Source organism: Leopardus geoffroyi, chromosome B2 (assembly GCF_018350155.1).
Source record: "Leopardus geoffroyi isolate Oge1 chromosome B2, O.geoffroyi_Oge1_pat1.0, whole genome shotgun sequence".
Classification (NCBI taxonomy): domain Eukaryota; kingdom Metazoa; phylum Chordata; class Mammalia; order Carnivora; family Felidae; genus Leopardus; species Leopardus geoffroyi.
Genome location: NC_059332.1, coordinates 30,413,590 through 30,438,692, shown reverse-complemented (window position 1 = coordinate 30,438,692; position 25,103 = coordinate 30,413,590). Strand labels below are relative to the sequence as shown.

General features: G+C 48.2%; 2 protein-coding genes across 16 annotated transcripts in view; one reads left to right on the top strand and one right to left on the bottom strand.

The window, feature by feature from the left end:
- LOC123609586 (DLA class I histocompatibility antigen, A9/A9 alpha chain-like) overlaps nt 1–25,103 on the top strand; it is a 592,486-nt gene that overhangs the window by 113,425 nt on the left and 453,958 nt on the right. For 5 of the 10 annotated variants that reach the window (XM_045500689.1, XM_045500684.1, XM_045500688.1 and 2 more), the window contains exons 1-5: nt 20,709–20,846; nt 21,128–21,397; nt 21,602–21,877; nt 22,479–22,754; nt 22,872–22,979. In XM_045500689.1, coding sequence (XP_045356645.1) covers nt 20,774–20,846; nt 21,128–21,397; nt 21,602–21,877; nt 22,479–22,754; nt 22,872–22,979 — 1,003 coding nt within the window. In that variant the 5' untranslated portion in view covers nt 20,709–20,773. Of the gene's footprint in view, nt 1–20,698; nt 20,847–21,127; nt 21,398–21,601; nt 21,878–22,478; nt 22,755–22,871; nt 22,980–23,411; nt 23,445–23,579; nt 23,628–23,756; nt 24,125–25,103 lie in introns of those variants that run through there. The other 5 variants (XM_045500695.1, XM_045500701.1, XM_045500686.1 and 2 more) reach the window with 4 other exon arrangements.
- LOC123609590 (DLA class I histocompatibility antigen, A9/A9 alpha chain-like) overlaps nt 1–25,103 on the bottom strand; it is a 400,187-nt gene that overhangs the window by 32,077 nt on the left and 343,007 nt on the right. The window lies entirely within an intron of this gene.

Sequence of the window (25,103 nt, the reverse complement as noted above, 5' to 3'; positions counted from 1 at the left end):
TGCGGAGGGAGGAGGTGCCCGGCCTCAGGAGGTAGAGAAACCTGTGCTGTCTTGTGTAACTTGGGATGATCTTTGGACGCTTGCACAATTATTGACTTTAGAACTGATAAGGACATTTTCAGCTTTCGCTGTTTGTGGGCCCTGCTCGTGGGCTCCCAAGGAAGCTAGACTTTAACACTTGCCAGGATCAGAATGACTTCCCCAAACTGGAAAACATGGGCTCTACTTCTGCCCTGAGCACACATTGTGCCTCTGCTTCATTAGCAAGAACCTAAAAGACACATATCAAACCAAAATAAGAGTAAAATTCTTCCTAAGTTCTGCCCCCATATTTTGGAAGCCTGCAAACTTGCATGTACAGAAGGCACAGTTGAAGTTTGTAATTTTCTGGAATGTCTTTCATTGTGATGGTTTCTGACTCTTTTCATAAAAACACAAATACTCTGCACAAATATTCCTTCCTTTGAAGCACTGTCTTCCTTGTGAGGATTGTGTATCCTGGGCAGCTGTCCTCACTATGGCTTGAATAAAGCGCCCTTCCACTTTTTTCGAACTTCTGAAAGTTTTTTTCATTTTGCATGGACAGAACATTACAGAAAAAGTAAATTGTTCAATTCTAAACATAATAGTAATGCACCAGGGCTTCCCTTTCAAACCAAAGGCTGTCCTGTGCCCTTGCTGCCACTATGGAGTGAGGGTGTGACTGATTCGGGTTTCCTTGTGAAGAAGCCATGTGGCTCTCACACTCAGCTATGCCCGACAACTTCCATGCTCTTGGGCCAGAAAGGATCACTGGACCTCCTGCTACCTTATTCTGCTCTCTCTACTTGTTGGTGAGGAGAGAGACCATTTATCGAGGCCCCTCACAGATGACTACAGTGCTGGTCTCTCAGGCTGGAGGAGCCTCTCCCTCTCAGAGAGATGTCTGGGGTCATGGAACCACGGTCCTTTCCTTCCCTCCAGGAGGAAGTGGGTGCATCTTCCAGCCCCCATAGCTGTGTCCCCAGCCCTTGAAAACAGACTTCCTGAAATCACAAGGAAGACCGATGTGATGCAGAGTCTGGAGCATTTCAGAGTTCAGAAGGGAATCTGATGTAGACACTTGTTTTGTCCCGTCTACCTTGTAAAAGTGGAGAGGTTATAATGTAGCGTGAGATTATGGGTCTTTGCCATACAGGGGAAGGAAGAGAGCAAGTTCTGTACTGGGAATCCAACTCACAAACATGTCATTTACAGTCATTAAAGAGTGGGAAAATTATAGAGAAACTAAAGGAGCACTGTTTTCTACTCACATCACTTATGATCAATTCTTTTAGTCATGATAAAACCGAACCTAAAGAATTTCTATCATCTCTTCATGTTGCACAACTTGGACACAAAATCAGGATCAAACCCAATGTCCCTTCATTTGAAATGTCTTGCTCGTTGCTGCAGTTCACTTGACAGCTGCTCAAAGTGACCCAACAAACAACACACAACCCTCAAATTCAAGGACCTCTGAGGAAGACATGCCCTGAATGAGTTCACCTCATGGCGGGACCAGCTCGAGGCCAGATTTTGTGTCCCTTCTTCCTCTTTTAAATGAACTTGACTCCACGGTGAACAAATTGTCTTTCATTTCTTCTTCCAGAGCCCATGTCAGCTGATTTGGACCGGGGATCTGGGACCCATCACAGCACCGGGAGGAAGCATCCAGGACAAGCCAAGTGAAGCCCATTGTGGCACCGAAGAGAGGGAGTTTACACTGCGTATCATGAATGAGGAGGTGCTTTTCCTTCCCACTGTGTGTAAGAGAGACGGCCAGCTCCTCAGCACCTTCTCCTCCTCCCCACTTTGTGGAACGTCCTTGGCGCTTGCTCTGCCACAGTCCTGGGAGACAGGAGCTTTCCTGAGGTCCTAAGGACTCCTGAGAATCATGCTCAGGGTCCAGGGAGAGGGACTCATGGTTTTTGCACCAAAAGGCATCTTGGTTACTTCTCTGGAGTTTGATTAACTAGAGTTTGGAAAACTTTGTGAGAGATTAGAGATTTGGAAGATGTCGTCTCATTGAAACTCAGTTAGCACCTAACACCTTCTCCGTTATTTTCCAACCAGAACATGAGGGACTCCAACCTGACAGACTAACAAAGAAATACATGGGCACAATCAGATCCAGGGACATTTCAAAGTCTAATAATGTGACCAAAGTCAAAGATGAACTGAAAGGAGAATATTTATTTATTTATTTATTTATTTATTTATTTATTTATATGAGAGAGACAGAGTGAGAAGGAGGGACAGAGGAAAAGAGAGAAACTCAAGCAGGCTCCATGCTCAGTGCAGAACCTGACTTGGGGCTCAATCCTACCAACCTGGGATCATGACCTGAGCTGAAATTAAGAGACTCAGCCAAATGAGCCCCTCAGGGGCCCCACGAATGGAGACTACATAGAGGCTTGTAAGAGGTTGCAAAGGTACTGAATTAAAGTAGTCCCCTTCTTCGCAGGAAGTATGTTCCAAGACCCCAGGGGCTGCCTGTGATGGCGGATAGTACCGGACCCTACGTGTCCTATGAGGTTTCCTGTACATTCCCACCCATGATCAAGCTTCATTTATGAATTAGGCACAGTAATAAATTAACAACAATAACTACAAAAAAAGAGAATAAGCCTAAGAGTATACTGTAGTCAAACTTTTGCATAACTGCCCCCAACTAATCTGATGTACTGTGCTCATTCTGCTTCTTGTGATGATATGAGATGAGATGATAAGAGGCCTGCGTGAGGAGATAAAGGAGGTGAGTGAGGTTAGGCTTACTACTGACCTTCAACCCTATGTCACAAGGAGGATCACGTGCTTCCAGGGTGCACTTGACCTGAGCAATAGACAGCACAGACAGCCACACCAGGGACAAGGAAGGACAGCTATAGTGACACTTCTATGTGGCCATGTGAGAGTGACGAGAATGTACCAGGAGACTCAGGGACCCAGGTCTTCCATGTATGATTGTGCATCCTCCTAATGATGATGCATCCAAGGACGATTCTAGCACACAGAACTCATGATGAGGAAGCAGATACTCAGGCAAAATCTCTCACATGTTCAGATCACACAGCATATAAGCTGTTTAGTCAGAATCCATCCGGGCTCTGGCTGCCCTTTGCTTTTGGGGTCTGCTCTCCCAGCCCACCCTGCTGCTTGTACAGCCCTCCAGCCTGGTGTCCAGGCAACACATGGGCCCACAGATGCAGAGCAGGCACCACAGCACCAGGCTTGCGAGAGGGGACGTCCCAGGAGGGGGCGGGCCCAGACTGTGCCCTCCCTCCCTGAGGGCCCACGTCCACTGGCATTGTCCTGTGACAGAAGTCATACAGATGAGGCACAGGACAGGGATTGAGAGCCATCTCCACATGACTCTTCAGCAGGGACCAGGCAGGAGCACAATAACGACACCCCAGGGAGCCCAGGGTGTATCTTTTCAAGAGGTCACCATGTTACTGTTCAGGACTCCTTCACAGGGAAAATAGTCCCATTCTTTATCTTCAGTGGACCAAGGATCAGCTGACCCTGTATCCCTCACTGGACATGCTTCCCCACGGCCTCTCATGACACCTTCACAGAAGTGTGTTCATTACCAGAACAACGTTGCACCCATACTGGGCATCCACGAGGAGACAAGTGTGATAGACTCCCTGCCATCACATCAGGTGACTCTCAAGGAGAGCATGACATCTGTGTTGTCCACGTATCAGACGTCTCTGCCGCACTGGCTGCTGGAAGAAGACTCGGCGGGTGTGTTCCAGGTGCCTCACATCATTGTCCCATCCACAGCCCACAGCCCAGCAGTGCCCAGGTTTCCTACCATCTACAGCGCAGTCCTGAAGCTTCGAGTGCACGAGAACCTAGGTGCTTGTTGACAAGGCACCTTCCTGGGTGCATCTACCGACAGAGAAGCAGACGCACCACCTCTGGGACAGAGCTTGTGAATGTGCTCTTGAGCGGTGCCTTAGGTGCTTGGAGACCACACCTTGAGGAACATGGTCCTGGAATTGTGCTTCTGACATTCCAGCACGTAGCAAATTCTGTGAGGATCTTGTTAAAAATGGAGATCCTGATCCTGTAAGTGGGTGCTTGAGCTTGGCCCTCAAGAAATTGTGCCATGTCCACTTCCCACGGAGGATTCCATACACTTTTCATACCTTGGTGACGTGAGAAGACCCCTAGTGAGATGAGAAATCCTCCGTTGTTCTTTGGGGGGATAACACTTGTTACTCAGAAGGATCTGATGACGCCAATGCACTTACAGCTCCAAGGGCTGCTGCCCTTCTCCGGAGAGAAGCCTCCAGCTCAAATGCCCAGAGCACAGGGAGGAATACGGGTGTCTCCCTGATGAAGGCTACAAGCAGCTGTCAGATGGGGAGAGTCATGGTCATTGCAGCTTCTGAGGACGATGGAAGACAAGACAGCTTGTTTCAGATTTAACTCAACCCCTTCCAAGGCCTCCATTCAAACTTTGCTGCCTTTCTGGTGACTCAGTGCAGATAATGTAAGAAACTTCTCATGTACAGAGCGTATTTTTGCTAATACTATAGAAGCAGTGGATGAGAGGTGGCACGGCGGCATCCTTCTATGTCACTATGGGTTATATGTAGTCAGCTTGTGCCCAGATCCCGGGCCTCCCCGCATTTCAGCTGGATATGCCTGAACACGGAACCTCAGGTGCCTGAATCCACCTTGTTCTCACAAGATCAGATCATGGGCTGGGACCTTTTCACCCCAAATCCTCGCTCAGGTGAGACTTTGGGAATGGCAGGAGGAGGAGGTGGAGTTAATTCAAATACTTGAAGCCCATGAAAAGTAAATGCAGGCAGGCAGAAACATGAGAACTTTAATCTTGAAAAACCACCACTACAATGGACGAGAACCACAAGTTCAGAGCTTTCTCCCCTCTGGGTGCTCCCCTCCCCCAGTGTAACTGCAGCCCAGTGGCTAACGGGGCAGATGACAGCAGTCCAGTGCCAAGGAGCTGGACATTTAAAGGGGAAATTTGAAAGTGAGGGAGCAGCAGAGGGTTGAGATCTGAAATCTGAATAGAATCTCGGTCTAAATACCTAGATGAGCACTGCACTCTTCATGGCTTGGGGACACTCAGGGGACAGTGCTGATAATGCAAGAGGAACCAGTGGGAGGTCTCGTTTTATTTTTTATTTTATTTTTTTATAACAAGATATAGAAGTTTATCTAATAATTGCCATTATTTTTTTTAATATGAAATTTATTTTCAAATTGGTTTCCATACAACACCCAGTGCTCATCCCAACAGGTGCCCTCCTCAATGCCCATCACCCACTTTCTACTCCCCCCCTCCCCCCATCAACCCTCAGTTTGTTCTCAGTATTTAAGAGTCTCTTATAAAGCATCCAACTCTTGATCTTGGGACCATGAGTTCAAGCCCCACATAGGGCACAGAGTTGACTTAAAAGATAAGACCATAATGGTTGAAGGATAGACAGACTTTGTAGCTGGAGGACATTTATAAGTTTGGGGGAAATACCAGGAACAAGACGACCACAGAGGAGGTGAAGACCAAACTCTGAGGAGAACCTATACAAACCTTGACTGACCCCCAGACCACACAGCTGGACGGAGGCTCACTCAAGACCCAGGATAAAATGCAGCCCCTGGAGATGGGAAAAACTGGGTATAGATAACACCAGTCAACAATGTTCATGTCACAGTGGGGTCCATGCTAGCGAAACACTTTTAGGAAAAACACAATCGTCAAAAAAGAAAAAGAGACAATAGATTTCAGATTTGCTAAAACTAAAACACACAATCCACTTCTAAAGGACATATTTTAAAGGACATGCAGAGAAACAGAAATGTGTGACTATGCAAAAGTCAGCACAAGCGTGTTCCCTGTGTGACGATTCCCAGATTTGCAATCAGCACCAAACCCTGCCACGAGCATCAAAGAATGAATAAATATATGTTGAAAGAATTTAAGAAAATCGAGTTATCAAAGGGTGAACAGAAAGGAAATCTGAATGAAGAAGTAGACTGTCCAAAGAAGACCAAATTGACATTCTAGAACTGAAAGGGGAAAAAAATGCAGTGATGGTTCAATGGGTAAACTTCACGGAAGGCCTGGGAAGGCAGAGTAAAGAATCAATGAGGTTGAATACAAATTAATAGAAATTACCCAATCCAAAACATCAGAGAAAAAAGATTGAAGAGAAACTTATAAAACCTCAGAAGTCCACAGACAATAAAAAAAAAGGCAAACTGAGGATCAGACTCCAAAACGGGAAGGAGGAAAAGGGCAGAAAAATACTTGAAGAAATCCCGTTTGAAAACTCCTCTAATTTAGTGTAAAAAGCTTGAGCATATAGATCTGAGAAGCTCATCACTCACCAGAGAAGAGAAGCAAAAGAAAACCACACTGAGGCTCTTCATGTCCACATGAGAGAATCAAAAAGAAGACAGGGGCGCATGGGTGGCTCAGTCGGTTAAGCGTCTTGACTCTTGATTTCGGCTCAGGTCATGATCTCTGGGTCGTGTGATGGAGCCGCGGTTGGATCTCCCTGCTGAGCATGAAGCCTACTTGGGATTCTCTCTCCCTCTCTCTTTGCCCCTTCCCTGCTCATGCACTCTCTCTCTCTCTGTCTTAAGATAAATATACATTTAAAAACAAAGCAAAAAAAAAAAAAAAAAAAAAAGAAAGAAAGAAAGAAAAAGAAAAACCAAAGGGAAATCTTCAAAGTTGACAATACCTTCCACACAGGACGTATGGTATTAAAATGTTCACAGATTCACTGATACTCCCCCCATGAAAAGGTGGAACTAATTCTCCTTCTCTTGTGTGCAGACTGGACTCAGTGACTCACTTCTCATGGACAGAATAAGGGGGACGTGATAGTGTGTGACTTCAGAGATCAGGTTTCAAAGGGACTGTGGTTTTCTTCTCCCCCTTCTTCTCTTTCTTTCCCTCTCTCAGATCCTGGATTTGGAAGAAGGCAGGTGCCCTGTCAGAAAGATGCTCACTTGCAGACGGGCCCACGAGTAAGGAGCTGAGGCTTCCCCCTGACAGCCTGCGGACACTGAAGCTCCCTGCCAGTAGCCACATGGGGGGGAGTGAGCTTGATCCTCCAGCCCATGTCACGCCTTCGCATCACTGCGATTCTAGTTGCATCTTGGCTGCAACCTAATGAGAAAGCTTCCCTGGAGCTGTCCTCATCCCCTGTCTTTACACTTGAATTATTATTATGTTTATATTATTATTATTATTATTATTATTGCTATAATAATGTCATACAAAGCGGCAGAATCATGTTATAATCTGTGGCATCGCAATGGATAATGACACAGACCTTGGAAAGTGGACAGGGGTGCTGGCATCACACATACTTTACACGAGGCAGGTGCTGAGGAGCGGGGCAGGGTGGAGTCGGAAGGACTGTGAGGTGAGAGTTTAGGAGGAAGAGATGAGCAGAAATGCTGGAAATGTTCAAGGAAAGGAGAAGAGACGTAGAAAAGGAACAGAGTCCTCTGGAGCCCTACAATTCTTCTGGGGAGAAGTAGGCTGAAGATGTTACGCCCCTGTAGACACAGCCACATGTCTGACTGCGTGCTATGTACAAGACGTGCACTTTCAGGGCACCTGGATGGCTAGGTTGGTTAAGCACCTGACTTCAGCTCAGGTCATGACCTCATGGTTTGTGAGTTTGAGCCTCAGTTCGGTCTCTGTGCCGACACCATGGTGCCTGCTTCGGATTCTCTGTCTCCCTTCTCTTCACCCCCCACTCTCTCCCTCTCAAAAAGAAAGATAGAAACATTAAAAAAATACTTGCACTTTCAGTATGAGGACACAGGCAGAACATAAGTTGATGGAACAGCTGTGCCAGGCAAACTGTGACATGAGGAGGCTGATATGTTAACATCAGGGGCAAAAGAGATTTGAAAAGAGAACACATTGCTGGAGATAAGGAGAGCCTCCTTGTGAGAAATGTAATAGAATGAGAAATGTCACAAGTGCAGACAGAAAGGAGACCAGTGTCCGCCCAGGGCTGGGGGCTGGGACGAGGACCAGAGGCAAAGGGGCAACAGGAAACTCAGGATGAGGGACCTGTCTCTATTGCCCTCATCTTACTAGTTCCATGGGTCTAAACCATTGGTGACATTCCTCTAACTGTGCATTCACACCTGGGATATTTTATCTCATCTGAAAACCTCCAAAATAAAAAAAATAGGGAGGAAATGGCACAGGAAAGATAAATTTAAACTAGTAAATATAAGTGAGGAAGTAAGTTTTAGGTCAATGTATTATAGATAAATAGAAGCTAGGAGAATTCATTGCAAGCTCCCCGCCATGAACTCGTTTTGAAGGAAGTCTTACAGGCCACAAAGAAATGACACCAGATGTTAACTCATAAACAGAGTGGAGTAATTAACAACAGGAATGGTGTTATTGTGTGTATGTACATTTTCTTCTTAACTTCTTTAAAAGGCACGTGACTGTTGCAAACACTAAGAGGTACATGATATTATCTGACTGACAATGTATGCTGGTGATACATGTAACAATACTAGCACTGAGAAGGCTAAATGAAACTCTATCCCTGTATGTACTGGATGGAGTTCAATGTTGCCTTAAGTAGATTGTGAAAAGTGAAAGATGCAGGTTTCAATTCGTACAACTTCAATAAAAATTAACGGAAATAAGTGTGGCTGAAGAGCCACCAGAAGAATCAAAACATAAACAAAAACTAATTGCTTGAAACAAAGGACGGTAGGAAAAAGGCACAAGAATGGAAAAGACATGAGACACTTCAGAAACAAAGAGCAAAATGATAGACCCAAATCCTACCATGTCAGGAAACATATTCAATATAAACCAAGTAAAATTCCAATCAAAAGGTTGATGTTATCCGAGTGCATAATTATCAAAAGGACTATACACTGTGTAGAATAGAAACACTTGAGCTACAAACCCAAAGATAATTTAAAACTTAAAGGGTTAAGGAATGAATATCCCATGGGAGTAAAAAATATAAGAAGTCTGGACTGTAGCATTAACCTGAAGCAAAATAGGCTGTCACATAGGGAACATCGTTGGACACAGAGGAGGCCATTCTATAAGGATAATAGGTCAGCATCACAGCAAGACAAAATAATGAATGGAGAAGACCCTCAGTACAGAGCTCTAAAACAGGTGACACATAAAGTGGAAGAAAGGAAAAGAAATGGAGAAATTAGCTATTATATTTGAAGATCAATACTCTTCTCTCATTAATAGAACAGATAAGGATTACATGACTTCAACCATTTCATGGGCCAAAATAGACCACAGACTGGCCCTAAATAAATGTGAAAGCAGGGAAATTATAGAGTACACTCTGCAACCACAGTGACACTAAATTAGGAACATGAGTATCTCTGGAAAATCCCCAAATATTTGGAAATTAGAACACACCTCACACCCCTGGGTCGTCATGGCTTAGAGGGGCAATCACAGGGAGGTCAGAATTGTCTGTTCCTGTGTGACAATGTACAGAAATGACAATGTGAGGTCTGTAGATGCAACAGAAACAGAGGTTGTGATTTCACAGTTTGCAGGGACAGGAAGCCTGGCCTGAGGGACCCAAATAGAAGTCTGGGTTTCGAGGGTGCACCAAGACCCTGTTTCAAGGGTGCACCAAGGGGAGGAAGAGGCAGCATGCCAGGGTCCTGTGCTCTCCAGGTGGCGGAGGGGGCCACCCTCCAGGTTCCAAATGTGGGGGTCTGACTCCCTGGCACAGGGGCTTCCCCCCCTGTCAATCTTGGGCATGGTGTTGAGATGCCTGGGTCCTGCAGGCCTGGGGAGCAGGGAGGGGACACATTTGGGTCCTGGGGGAAATGGTAGGTAGAAGCATGGGCCTGACTCATGGCTCATGTCCTTGTAGCCCCTGCAGTGTCCAGCCTCCACCCCACGTCCTGTCTCTGAGCTCCAGGAGTGCAGCCTCCATGGCCCCAGCTGCTGGACACCTCCCTGTTGGAGGCCCTGGGGCTGCTCCTCTTGGAGGAGTGTTTCCCGTGTTCACAAAGAGAGAATGTCTCCAGGTGACACAGGGGTGGACGGCAGGTGGCTGTGAAATCTTAGCCCAAGGAGTGGGATCTGGAAACTCCAGAATTAGAATCAGGTCCCTTCAGGGTGCACACACCTTGCTGTCCCTCCTCTCAGTTCTTTCCTCTCTCTGCCTCCCCAGCAAAAGGGGGTCTTGCTCTGGAATAAGGGAGCCCCTTAACCACCTCCCCTCTCTTCTTTCCCCTTCATTCCGGGATGTTTGAACTATTCCTATTGTTAGTATGGAAAAATGCCTAAACCTAAATACAATTTCCTGACCATTTACAGGACTAAATCCTGTGTAATGACCATCAAGTGCAAACAGGGACATCCACCAGGGCCCCACCCAGATACCCCTGCGCCCCTCCCAGAATCCCTCCTCCCCCCACAAGGGTCCCCTAAGATGACCCTTCCCCTACCTCTCGCCCCTGGTTCCTCCTCCTGTTCTCTTGTTGGCCTTCATCCCCTAATGTCCCAGTTTCCTACCTCTGCTCACTTCTCCAGGAGCCTCCCCAGATTCCAGGTCATTACCTGCCTCCTCCTCCTCCCCTTCTTCGACCACATCTTAGGAGTGGACAATCCAGACTTGGTTCCCTGGAGGAGGATCCTGTAGCTCTGGAGGCAGAAGTAGGAACACCTGACAGGGACTCCAGGGTCAAGGTCCCAGTAGGAACCTGGGGAGAAGCCCAAAGGGCACTCGGGTTTTCTGTCGTCATCCCTGTGTCCACACGGGGGCGCTGCCTTCTCCGGTTCTGCACAGTCAGGGGAGAGGCCTGGGCTGAGGTGAGTCAGGCTGAGCAGGGAGGGAGGGGGATGAAGGTACCTTTTGAACAGTCCTGGGGGCAGGTGCAGGGGTGGGGCAGGGAGCAGAGGAGAGGAGATTCTGGAGCCCTGTCCTGTGTCTGTAGTTTCCCTCTGTCCTCCCCTCAACCCCTCTCTCCAGGCGCTTGAACAACCCCAGGAAAACTGAAAAGTAGACAGTTTTTCCTCGTGGACCTAGTACTTGTCTGAGGGTTACTGTAAAAAAGAAACTGCTTCATTTTAGAATAGTTTGAGATTTACAGAGAATTACAAAGTTAGCGCATAGTCCCTGTACGCCCCACACTCGGTTGACCTGTTGTTAAAACCACCCTGAACCTCATGCATTTACCATAGATGATGACGCAATACTCATCATTCCTACTACTGAACTCCACACGGGATTTGCTTTTATCGGTTTCGTTTTCTCTTCCAAGATCCTACCCAAGATTCCACACTGAGTTAAGTCCAATCATGTCTCCTTCAGGTTCCTCAAGCTGTGACCATTTCTCAGACTTTCCTGTTTGTTTGTTGTTGTTGTTGTTTTTTTTTTTTTTTTTTTTTTTTTTTTTTTTTGATGTTTGAGGAGCTTCCTGGTACATTATAGACTATCCCTCATTGTGAATTAGGCTGCCCGAGGCTATGGGCCCAGGGAGACGACAACTGGACGGGCCATTCTCAACACAACATATCAAGAGCATACAGTGATCACTTGGTCATCACTGATGAAGTTACCCTTCACCCCCTGGCTAAGGTGGTCTTGCCCAGATTCTCCCCGTGAAGTTCCTCTTTATGCTTTGTCCCTTTGCATGAAGTAGTGTTGGAAGGAAGTCAGGATGTGCAGCCCAGAGATACAGGCTGTGCCACTATGAGAATGTGCGTGCAGGTTGTTGTGCAGACATGAGTTCTCTAATGAGTTGGGTAAACACCTCAGAGAGGGATCAGCAGCTCCCAGGCTTAGTCTGTGTTTGGCTTTACAAGAAACTGCTGACTGATGCCCACAGTGACTGTGCTACTTTGTATTCCTGCCATTAGTGACTGAGGCTTTCTGTTGCTCCAAGTCCTGGTCCGCACTCGATATTATCAGTGTTTGGATTCCTGCCATTGTGATAAGAGTGCGATGGCAGATCACTGTTGTTCCCTTTGCATTTCCCCAATGACACTTGCTGTGAGCACCTTCTCATGTGCTTACTCACCAGGAGTATATGTTCTTGGTGAGCTGTCTGCTCAGGCGTTTGCTCATTTTTTTAATGAGATGTTTGCTTATTGCTTTTTAAGGGCTTTATGGGTGTTCTAAAACAAGACCTTTATCAGACATGTGATTTGCAAATATCTTCTCCCAGTCTCTGCCCTGAACTTCTTTATGAACTAACAGTAGACATATATGCACGGATGTATTTTTGGGGGGGGGGGTAGGAGAAAGGAGAAATGGCTCATTGTAATGTATTTTGGGGAGAGAACCCCAGTATTTTGGGTAACTGGGGGATGAGGGATTACCAGATGACATCTTTAGTTTTGGATATCTGTGGTTATCTGCTGGATTCCCTCGTATGTGCTGGAGTGATGTTTTCAAAACATAAACTAGTTTAAAATCCCTAACACTTGAAAGATCATCCTCAGACCATTAATCAAGACTTGGGTTCTGATCTTCTACTTTAGGACCAATCATCTTTTCCCTGAACTATTTTGCCTTTGAATTTTCATTTCTGAAGCAGGTGGGCTTGATTGTATGGACAAGTACTCCCATGAGAATAGCTTAATATGCCATGTAATATACAAAACCCATCCTCTAGAAAGTATTTAAACTGACAAGATAGTAATAAATGAATAAAGGAGCACAACCCAGAAGCACGAGAAAGATCCTGCTTGCCCCCGCCCTCCCACCCCCAGAGAACAGGGTCCTGAGAAATGGAGCAAAGTCTCTGTGAGTCCCCTGCTCAGGGCGCCGTCAGGCAGGCCCAGCCCCCCTCCCCCCCCACCCCCCCCAGCTCTGTGGCCTGAGCTGCTGACTTTCCTACCATCTCCTTCCTTGCTAAAGTGTAAAGAAACATGTATAAACTGGTTATGATGTGTGCGTATGATGTACAATATATATGAGGTGATGTATATTCCCTGTAGAAAAATTATAAAATGAGAAAAGCGAATGAGGACAAAGTAGAAAGGATGGTAATTCTCACACCTGAGCTACTTTGTTGCATTTTCTCCTAGTCTATGATAGATGCTCCTGCTGCTGGAACTCTGTCTCTAAGGTGATGAGCACAGAGCTCAGGGGTCCCAGCCCTGCTCTCTCCAGATGCCATTTCCCCAGTCAGCTCACTGTCCCCCTCCTGAGAGGGCTGCTTCTCACTTCCTCCCCACTCCTCAGTCTCCTGCACCCCTCCCTGGTCCCCTCCCTGAGGTGATGAGCTACTTTGTTTCTCAGCCTGAAAGAAGGACTCAAATGAGAACTGCACAGTCCTCCCTCCCCTCCCCCACATGTGCACCTGTGTCCTCACCTTCCAAGTGATGGTGGAGGCACCCCTCCTGTCTCAGGCTGCCCCTCCATTTGGGCACCTGCATCATCCATTTCCCCCTCTCTGCTGACTCAGCAGTTCCCCATACAAACATGCTGTCCTGACTCCAATGCAAAAACATGAAACACGATTAAAGAAATCCAAACAAAATCCGCCCCTAAAAATCCAACATGTTTACATGACTCCGCCAACTCCTGCCCCATCTCTATTGCCTCCGTGCAGAACTTTCCTCACTCCGTTTCTCACCCACCATGTTGTCTTTAGCAAATGATAGAGACACAGAGTTTTAAAAAGTCTAATACTCCTGCAGTACTTGAGGTCAAGTCAGGTGTCCCCAATCTTCCATGCCCCCCCATTCTGAATCTCAGAGATTCATAATCATACCATCTTCACCACTGCTAATGGCTCAATTGTTTGGCACAGTGGGGGATTTTCTGCGCCCAGTCCTCATTTACAGCCAGGACCCTTACAAAAGCATCTATGGAAATTAACTGCTGCCCCCCACCCTTTCCATACCTGGAAGGGCACAGAGTATAAAAACAGCTCCAGCAACATTTTCTACTTTATCTTTCACGATCAATAGTACCTCATACATACGGGCTTGTGTCCATTTGCCATGCATACTGTTAAAGGGACAGAGAGTTTGGAATGATTCTGAGGCCCTTATGATCTGTGTTAACTGTGCATTATACAGTTGTCTTAACAATTCTATACCCTTTACTCCCTCATCCAAAGGCTTATACTTACTTAGAGCACACCCTGGCCTATGGCTGCCACTTCCCATGTCTCCACCATGGCAACATTGTTCAGAAATGTATCTGATGGGCCAAGCTCTATGAGTTCTTCACCGATCCCCACGGTTTGCTGGAATGCTTGTTGCAGCTCTCATAGGCATTATTGCTGTGATTGCGGCCGCAGCTACTGCGGCTTCTCTTTGCACCAATCTGTGCAGACAGTACAATTTGTGCAACAATGGCATGAGAAATCACTCCAACATTGGAAGACACAACGGGATATTGACAGTTGACTGTCCAGTGAGATTGCAGGCCTACAACAGGCCGTGTGATGCTGATGGGAGGTCAATTACTGAGCCTACAAAGACAAATATTACAATGTGATTGGAACAGTACATCAATATGTGTAGCCGCATTACCGTTTAATAACACTAAATTTCCATGGAATGATGTTAGAGACACTTGCTCGGACAATCTAACTTGTCTATGGACATTCAACGTCTGCAAGTACAGATACATGAGATTTTCAAAACCAATCTGGACATGTTATCCTGTTCTAAGGTCTTAGAAAGTATAACAGAGGGATGAGGAAAATTAAGCCCTGTAGAGCATGTTAAGATATTTAGCTTCTCTACTGCTATTCTGTTTGCATTAACATGCGATGTATTTATCTTTGCATGTACAGTCTGTGCCAGAGACGATGAGCCTGTCAACATATCGACCAACAGTTAGGGTTATGCAATGTCGTCCTACAGTCCATCGTATACAAAGAGAAAGGGAAAGATGCTGGGGAACAGCAGGCCGGATGCACCGTAAGAATGTCCTGAAGGAAAGGGACAGAGCAGCAAGAAACTGAAAGCAGTTTCATTCCCAGGACAAAAGGCTGCTGGGATTGCTCCTTCTCTCCAGAAGGACATCATCCGGGCGCCACCCTGGGGATAAGAATGTTTTGTCTGGTGCCAGATGTACTGATGACCCAGCATGGAAAACACTGCAGGTACATGACCTGACAAGAGGCCAAATACTATGTTGTATGTGCTTGCTGTTGTCAACAAGTTGCAAAAATGAAAGAGGCTTGAGCCAAGGGACCGAGACTTTGGCTCCTGGAGAGTCTTAGCCCCCTGCTTTGCAATCCTCTCATCACCACACCTCTAGGACCTGTCTCTCTACATATTCCACACTCTCATTTTCTTTGTGTTTATTTATTACCAATATAGGTGTGTGACATTTCGTGTCTTCCTTTCCAAAGTGTTCTCTAATATTTCTAATTATCTTTTATTTCCTTATTATGTGAGTGCAGCTTACACACACTGTTCCATTCCTTTCAGGTTAACAACATAGTGACTCGTCATATAATCCAATAATTGCACGCTTGGGTATTTACCCCCCAAAGTGAAAACACCAATTCTTTTATATTTAAGGTTTATTTATTTTTATTGAGAGATGTAGAGAGAGTACAGAAGCAGGGGAGGGGCAGAGAGAGAGGGAAAGGGAGGGAGAGAGAGAGATTCCCAAGCAGACTCAGTGCTGTCAGCCCAGAGCCTGATGCGGGGTCAACTCACAAACTGTGAGTGTACATGTCCACACTATAGAGCATTGTATAGACACTGAGGTGCTATTTCCAAATCAGAAATGATATTTGTTTCACTGAGTTTTGAAACGTTTAGAAATAGAACTCCAAGGAAGTGTTTCTACTTTTCGGTTTTCCCTGTATCACCATCATGGGGTTGGAGGACAAGGTGCACAGGGACACAGACACCTCAGCAATGGCACGGGCTCCTGAGCTCTCCTCTCCTGCAATCCCGCCTCACCCCTGAGCCTGACCCCTGTGGAGTCCAGGGCTGCTCAGAAACTTCTTCCTCTCTCCACTGATGCCCAGGCTTCTGCTCAGACATCTCTACCTGGGTTACAGTCCAGACCCCACTAAGGCTTCTCAGTCAGTATCCACCTGAGAGCAAAGCAGTGGGGGATGTCCCCTTACCTTTCACCCCACGTGCGGCCACAGGACGAAGGAGAGAAGACCCAGCTGCCTTTCTCCTCCTCAGTCAGGCCCTCCTTAGGGTCTCCTTCAGGTCCAGCACCTGGACAGGGGCCCGGACACCAGGGGGCGCCCTCATCCCAGATGATGTTCAGTGAGTGAGTTTGTTTTCAAAAGCCACAAGGATACAACCTGTGTTCCCGCCACAGACAAATGGCTAAGGAATTGTGTGGTATATACACACACATATACACACACACACTAGAATATTATGCAGCCACAAAAAGGATGAGATCTTGCCACTTGTGACAACATGGATGGACAAACAGGGCAGTGTGTCTGCTAAGTGAACGAAATCAGACTGACAAAGACAAGTATGATCTCACTCATATATGGAACTTACAAAAGAAAACAAATGAATAAATAGACAAGCAAACAGCAGAATCAGACCTATAAATACAGAGAACTCACTGATGACTGCCAGAGGGAAGGAGGTTGGGAGGATGGGCACAGTGGGTGAGGGGAGTGGGAGACACAGGCTCCAGGTATGGAAGGAACAGGTCTTAGGAATAAAAGGCACAGCACAGGGAATATCATGAGTGATACTGTAACATCACTGTCTGGTGACAGGTGGCAGCTACACTCTGGTGACCACAGCATGGTGTAGACAGAGGGTGAAGGGCCCCTGGGTGGCAGTGGGTTCTCCGCTCATGGTCCCAGGGTCATGGGATCCAGCCCTGCAGGAATCAGCCTGCTTGAGAATCTCTTATTCTCTCTCTCTCTCTCTCTCTCTCTCTCCTTCCCTCCTTCTTTGCCTCTCTTCCCTCCTCTGGCTGTCTCTCTCTCAAAAACAGAGAATGTATTCAGAATTTGAGTCACTGTGTTGTGCACCTGCAACTAATGTAATCGTGTCTTTCAACTATATTCAAAGTTAAAATATTTTTAAAAAGAAATTATTAGGAAGTATAAATCGTAGGGGTGCCTGGGTAGGTAAGACGGTTGGGCATCTGACTCTTGATTTCAGCTCAGGTCATGTATGATCTCCTGGTTCCTGGGTGTGAGATATGCATCAGGCTCTGTGAATGGGTGCATCCTCTCCCATGGCTGCAACTGCAGAGAAAACATGCACAGTTACAATAAGGTATGGGAAGGCTAAGTGAGACTGGCAGAAACACAGACCCCTATACATGCAGGTGTTCATGTGGGGTGTGGGGTCAGAGGAGAGACTGAGGTGCAAAAAAAAATTAATTGAATGAGAGAGGAAGGGACTGGACATAGAAATGAGGAAAACATCCCAACATGGGATCAAGGTCGGGGTGCATAAACTTGTCAGGCACCCATTAGGCATCAGGCACCATTCTCTGCACTACATGGTTCAAGACAAAGTCTCTAAGGAACAAAGAGACTGTGAAGAGTTGGAGGAACTAATTTCATGAGATCCTCACTCACTCACTGGAGGAGGAAATGTCCATCTCCTCAGGCAGTTCAGTACCATCGACCTCAGTTTGACCTTGCACCTCACTGAGGATCTTGGCACTGTTTTCACTTGACACAAATGTGATGGACAATCCCCTCGGGCAACTGGCCTACACAGGCCTCCTGGAAGGGGACAGAGGGTAGCACTGGAAGACCCCAAAGTAGGAAGACACCCAAAAGGAGGGACGAGGGTGTAATGTACGAAGACATAGGAAATCAGGGGCTGGGAGAGGACACTGGGAGGTCCGTGTGGGTGTGCAGCTTACCCGATGCAGGTAGGTGTGGAACCGCCAGGCCGGTGGTAGTTGATGGCAGAGTTCACCTGCTTAATGTCCATGCCTTGGCCACATAGGTTGCTGGCCACAAGAATTCGATATTGAAGACCTTTAAACTACTGATACCAAGAAAGCCTTTGTCATAAAGACAATCATAAAAATGTCCACAGTCCTTTATCTCAGGGATTTCATTTCTTCCCTAGGACACAAGACATCTTTCCATCTCTCCCTCACCTCTCCTCCTGAAGGGTCTCACAGTGTATGGCAATGGCTGGCAAGTTCTGCTCCACCAGGAGCTGGGCCAGGGCAATGCAACACTGCACAGACTTTGCAAAGATCTTGCCTGTGTGTGGAGAGTAGGGGCATGTGGGCCCATGGGTGTGTGTATGGGGGGAGAATGACAATGTGCCAGAGTGGGAGATTTCTGGGAGTACACCCTCCACATGAAACCACTAAGTCACTCTTATTCCCCACGACATGATTCCTTTTTTCCTCTAAGTATAATTACTCTTCCTTTCTCTCCTTTGCTTTGGATTTTCCTCAGCAAATCGGCCTCTGAGGAGATACAGAGAACAGTAACCAAATCTGGCAGACATGTTAGGAGACAGGAAGGAGGTACTCCATGACAAAGGGATAAGTATTGGAACTAGGGTCTGGAATGACCATGAATAATATTCCTGCTTATGAAGTATTAAACCTAAGACCTACCCTAATTCTGGGAGTAGTTTTAGTGTGAAAAAGTTGCACAATCCGTAAGCTGAGAGAAAGCTTCTCCTCAGGGTGTGATACAAGAAGAAATAAACATATTTAAGAACCCTAACAGGGCCAATGTATATGGGAATATTTAAGGATTTAAAAGTCCTCCAGATTTTTTAAAAAGTTTATTTACTTATTTTAAGACAGAGAGAGACAGAGTGAGTATGAGCAGGGGAGGGGCAGAGACAGAGACAGAGACAGAGAGATCAAGAGAGAGAATCTCAAGCAGGCTCCACGCTGTCAGCACAGAGCCTGACACAGGCCTCCATCTCACAAACCATGAGATCAGGAGTCTGACCCTTAACCAACCGAGCCGCCCAGGCTCCCCAAAACACCAAGTCTTTAATTATTATTGATGGGTTATAGCTATTTTAAAATATCCAATTGAAGACAGAAGAAACAGCAGCCCCCACAACAGGAACTGGTCTGACACTGACAGCTGGGCCTCAGTGTGGTCAGAAGCTGGCTGATGCCACCACTGGGCCATATTATGCCTGCGGGACATGAGCCAGTCATCTCACAGAACATCAACAGCACACAAGTACACTCTGAAACCTGACATAACTTTGTCCAATTACAGACAAAAACAAGGCACCATATGACCCACCAAATACCAAACATCTCCCTGTGCTGGTTACTGAGCAATCGCTGCTTTTTACCATTACTTTGTATCTTAAGTTTTTATTTAAATTCCAGTTAGTTAACATGCAGTTTAATATTAGTTTCAAGAGTAGAATTGAGTGATTCATCGCTTACATACAACACTCAGTGCTCATCACAACAAGTGCCCTCCTTAGAACCCATCACCCATGAAGCCCATCCCATAAACCTGTGACCCACCCAGAAGCTTGACAGCTTCTAAGTACTAACCATCTTTTCTGTTGGGATTTGTGGTAATATTAAGACAAATGACGTTCTTTAAAAATTTTTTAACGTTTATTAATTTTTGAGAGAAAGAGAGAGACAGAGTGCAAGCAGGGGTAGGGCAGAGAATCAGGGAGACACAGAATCCTAGTCAGGCTCCAGATTCTGAGCTGTTAGCCCGGAGCCCCATGTGGGGCTTGAACTCATGGACCGTGAGATCATGACCTGAGCCCAAGCCAGATGCTTAACCAACTGAGCCACCCAGGTGCCCCAAAACAAATGACTTTTTGATAATTCGATTCCACTCTAATCAATCTTGGAACACCTATATTACTTAGCGAAACAACACACAACACGTTACTTAAAAACATTCATGCATTAGTACAAGATCCATTCCATGTGCAGATGGGCCTATGGATTTAATGTAACAGAAAAACACAGTTAATGATACTGTTTCAGGTCCAGTTTGCAAAGAACCTCAGAGAAAGTACACATTGTGTAGTTTTAATATAGTATCAAAGATGAATATCCATAATTATCTGAAAAGGTTATAACACATACTATTCTCCTATATTTGGCCAAGGACATAAATTTTTTCATATACTTCAACCAAAACAACACAATAGATGCAGAAGCAAATCTGAACATCCAGTGGTCTTCCAACCAGACAGACAAGAAAGAGACTTGCAAAAATGTACAATGGAACAAAACCAGTATTCTCACTGCCCCTTTTATGTGGGAACATTGGTACTTTCCACACAAACAATATTTCTGTTTTCATGTGATTGTACATGAATTAATAAATATATGAACCTGTTTTAGTCCTACTGTGGTAAATAAGGATCGATAGAATCCACAGACACACAATTCTCCCTGGGAGCCTCACTAATTTCTAAGACTGTAGAGATATCCTGAGAACAAAATCTGGAGAATCAGTGACTCACACAGTTCCTGGTCCACAACTCAGGGACACAGTGGGACAAAGAGCGCTCTGTGCAATAGGTGAGGAGTCCAGGCCAAGTCCCAGGTCCCCAGGCCTGCCTCTCAGGGACTCTGGCCCCAGGGCGACGTCGGGGCAGGGAAGCCCAGTGTTGGGGAGTCCCCATCTGCCCTGGTTTCACTTCTCCCTGTCACAACCTGTGTCAGGTCCTTCTGCCTGGATACTGATGACGCGGCCTCGGTTCACACACCTATTAGTGTCCAGTTTCTGGAGAAGCCAATCAGCGGCACCGTGGTTCCGGGGTATAAAGTTTCCGCACCCGCCTCCTGAGACTCACATTTGTCCCCAGACCCCGAGGATGTGGTTCGTGATGTCCCGAACTCTGCTCCTGCTGCTGTTGGCGGCCCTGGCCGCGCCCCAGACCTGGGCGGGTGAGTGCGGGGTCGGGAGGAAAGGGACTCTGAGGGGCAGGAGCGAAGAAACCGCCCGGCGGGGAAGCGGAACCCCCGGGGAAGCCGACTGTCCACCGCCCGGACCCAGACCTCCACCCGGGCCTCCCCCCGGGCTCCCCTCCCCCGTCCCTCCCGGACTCCGTCCTGCTCTCCCCAACTCGGGTCCCCCTCGCCCTGCCCTCCCGGCCGCCTCCCCCTGGGACCCGGGCCCCGCGCGGGGAGGAGGGTCGGGCGGGGTCTCAGCCCCTCCGCGCCCGCAGGCTCCCACTCCCTGAGGTATTTCTACACCGCGGTGTCCCGGCCCGGCCTCGGGGAGCCCCGCTTCATCGCCGTGGGCTACGTGGACGACACGCAGTTCGTGCGGTTCGACAGCGACGCCCCGAATCCGAGGATGGAGCCGCGGGCGCCGTGGGTGGAGCAGGAGGGGCCGGAGTATTGGGACCAGGAGATGCGGACCGCGAAGAACAACGCACAGAATTCCCGAGTGAACCTGAACACGTTGCTCCGCTACTACAACCAGAGCGAGTCCGGTGAGCGACGCGGGCCCGGGTCCAGGTCACGACCCCCATCCCCACGGACGGGCCGGGGTCGCCCCGAGTCTCCGGGTCAGAGCGCTGCCCCGAGGCCGCGTCACGCCCGTCCCACGACCCTGGAAGAGCCCGAGGGAGGTTTTAGGCGGGTTTACTTTCGGTTTCACCTTAATGACTGCTGCTCTGGGGGCGGGGCGGGGAAAGGGTCGCACACCTTCCAGACAATGTATGGCTGTGACGTGGGCCCAGACCGGCGCTTCCTCCGCGGGTACTGGCAGTTGGCCTACGACGCCGCGGATTACATCTCCCTGAACGAGGACCTGAGCTCCTGGACGGCGGCGGACACCGCGGCGCAGATCACACGCCGCAAGTGGGAGGTGGCCGGTGTGGCGGAAGACTTCAGGAACTACGCGGAGGGCACGTGCGTGGAGTGGCTCCCCAAATACCTGGACATGGGGAAGGAGACGCTGCTGCGCGCAGGTACTGGGACCGCGGGGCCTCCTCGATCTCCCCTCCACTGGGGCTGGCTTCCCACGAGGAAGGGAAAATGGACTCAGTGTCATGACCCCTGCCACGGGTGGGAAGAGGGAGATCCGCCTCGGAGTTCATCTGCCTACTAGAGGCTGACTCACCTTGAGGGTGCTTTTCTCTAAAAGAGAGACAGGAATCCAGTCTCTCCCTGGGGTGCAGGTTGAGACATCCCTGAAATAACCCATCAGCAGTTCCCTCTGACCCTGGCAGCCACCTTGTGAACCCTGACCTTCCCTCTCAAGGCCTTGTCTCCATCTGGGAACGTATTTGGAGATCTGACTCCGCGTTTTCTGAGTCACTCACCCTCCACCACAGTCAGGACCACAGTGTGTTCCCCCCTTAGACCAGCAGCTTCCTACCTGGGCTTCTCTCCCTGATTCCAGAACTTAACAAGGATCAGGAGATCCCAAAGGCTAGACTGCTGTCTGGGTTTTGTGCTTCTTCCATCCAGACCAGTTGTCCTGTCCACCTCAGGATGGTCACATGGATGCAGTTTCAGTGGCCCATAAAGCTAAACCACAGTGTGGATTCTCTGTTTCTTTTTCCTCAGAATCTCCCAACACACGGGTGACCCGCCACCGCATCTCTGACCGTGAGGTGACCCTGAGGTGCTGGGCCCTGGGCTTCTACCCTGCGGAGATCACCCTGACCTGGCAGCGTGATGGGGAGGACCACACCCAGGACACAGAGCTTGTGGAGACCAGGCCTGCGGGAGATGGGACCTTCCAGAAGTGGGCGGCTGTGGTGGTGCCTTCTGGAGAGGAGCAGAGATACACGTGCCATGTGCAGCACGAGGGGCTGCCCGAGCCCATCACCCTGAGATGGGGTAAGGAGGGTTTGGGGTAGAGCCCCGTGTCAGGGAACACAGGGCCCTTCTGGAGAATTTCACAAAGTCAGGACTGAAGCCAGATATCTGGGCCTCTCACCTTCCTTCCCCTTCCAGAACCATCCTCTCAGCCCTCCATCCCCATCCTGGGCATCATTGCTGGTGTGGTTGTCCTTGTGGTCACTTTGGTGGTTGGAGCTGTGATCTGGAGGAAGAAGTTTTCAGGTAGGAACAGAGTGGGGGGATGTGAGTTCTCTTGTCCCACTGGGGGTTTTCCTAGGTAGCACATTGTCCTGACTGGTTCCTGGGAAGTTCCATCCACACACATGGACCTGCCCAGTCTGGAGCTGTTACTAACAATCACTCTGTAGCAAAGCACTTGTGAAAATGAAGAACAGATTTTCACTTGGTAATTCTGGTGACGGGGACCTGATTCCCAGCAGTGACAGGACAGAGAGGAAGGTCCCTGCTGAGGCCAGACCTCCAGCAAGTCAGGTGGTCCTGTGACCCCACACCTCTTTCTTCATGTGTCCCAATCCTGCCCTGGGTGTTCAGTCAGAACTCTGGAAATGTCATTGTGGACCAGGACTAGGAGGTTGCTCTAGGATCACATGGCCCACCTGTCCCAGGTCTCTAACATGCTATTTTCTTCCACAGGAGGAAAGGGACCAAACTATTCTCACGCTGCACGTAAGTATGGAGGGGTGATCCCTGAAACCTGGAATGGTGTAGACAGGACCCCATGGGTCACCCCCCTTCCCCCTTGGCTGCTCCTTTAGTCTCAACTCCTATGGCTCTGATCATGTCCTGTTTGTTCTACCCCAGGCGACGACAGTACCCAGGGCTCTGGTTCGTCTCTAATGGCTCCTCAAGGTAAGACTCTGGAGGGTGAAGGGGGAGGAGTGGTGGCACTAGGGACACTCTGAGCATGCGGGGGGGCTGTTGAGTGTGTGGCACTTATGTGACTGACCTAAATGTGTTCATGATGATTTTTTGTCACAGTGTGAGACCCGCTGCCTGTGGAGAACTGAGCGATGCAGGATCTGTTCACACTCCCACTTGGTGACATCGAGGTCCTCTGACTTTCTTCAGATGGTGTCAGATGTGTCTGTGTTCCTATTAGCATATTGTGAGGACGCAGGAGAGTGGCCCCCATGCCCACCATGACCCTTCCCATACTGATTCGTGTTCTGTCTCCATTCCTGTCTTTCCTTCATGTTGGCCTGAATACTGACACCTTACTTCCCCTACTGAAAATGAGAATCCAGATATGAATTTGTGTTTTGTAATTCTGGGTATGTGGGGACGATGAGGTAATAAATGAGAAAATTTGTAAAATTGCAAGAGAAAATAAATGAAAGCCCTGAGAACCTCCCAGAACCCGCATGTTTCTTGTGCTGTGTCTGTTGCAGGTGGGGACAGGAGAGGGCTGGAGGAGCTGAGCGGGGACAGGGCCTGGGTCCAGTCGGTGCTCAGTGCATCCTTGGTGTGTCGTGCTCCCTCCTCAGCTGGGTCATGTCTCTGCTCCTTGTCCTTGTCCCTTCTGTGGAACCTTGTCTCACCAGGACCATGACCACAGGGATGTGTACGTCACCTGTCACCAGGACCTTGTGGAGCAAGAGCTTCCTGTGACTGGGTCAGCCCAGGCTCCATCCAAGCTCATGACCTTAGCACATCTTTTGGGTGGTTTTCTTTTCCTTGTTTCTGTGGAGCATCAGGCCTGTTCTTGCTCTTGTGTCCAAGTTCCTGTCTCATTCTCCCCGGGTGACCCCGATAGTTATGGCACCAGGAGTCCTTTGGGCTGTCGTTCCGCAGGCCTAGGTGGGCCCTGCACACAGGGGTCTCTGGGGTTTGGAGGGTGAATTTTCAGATTCATCCAATCTTCCCCTTCCTCTCGAACTGTCTTCTGGATTATTCTTTAGATTCTGGAGGTAGGAGGAGTCTGAGAGTTTCTCATCGTTATTACACTTCAGTTAGTTTCTACCTTCCCTGCCTCTCTATGCCCTCTCCCTGCCCTTAGTTCTAGTGATGCTGGTTCTGGCTCCCATCCACGTTCATGGATTTATAAAGCAGGGTCTAATGTAGATTTCTATTTGGTTGGAGAAAGGGCCCGTAGAGGCTGAGTACAGTAATTCTGAAGACATGACTATAACTGTGTGTTGTGCTGTGCAGGGAAAAAGCTGTAGGAGGGGGGAGCTGAGCAGAGAGTGGGGGGGAGCAGCCCTGGGGAAAAGTAGAGGCGGCACTGATGGTGAGGTGGGGGCACTTTGTGTGGGAGCTGCCACGGACCGGCTGTTTCTGAGCTCATCCAGAAGACAGAGGTCCTCTCCGCTGACCACTTGTTCCACT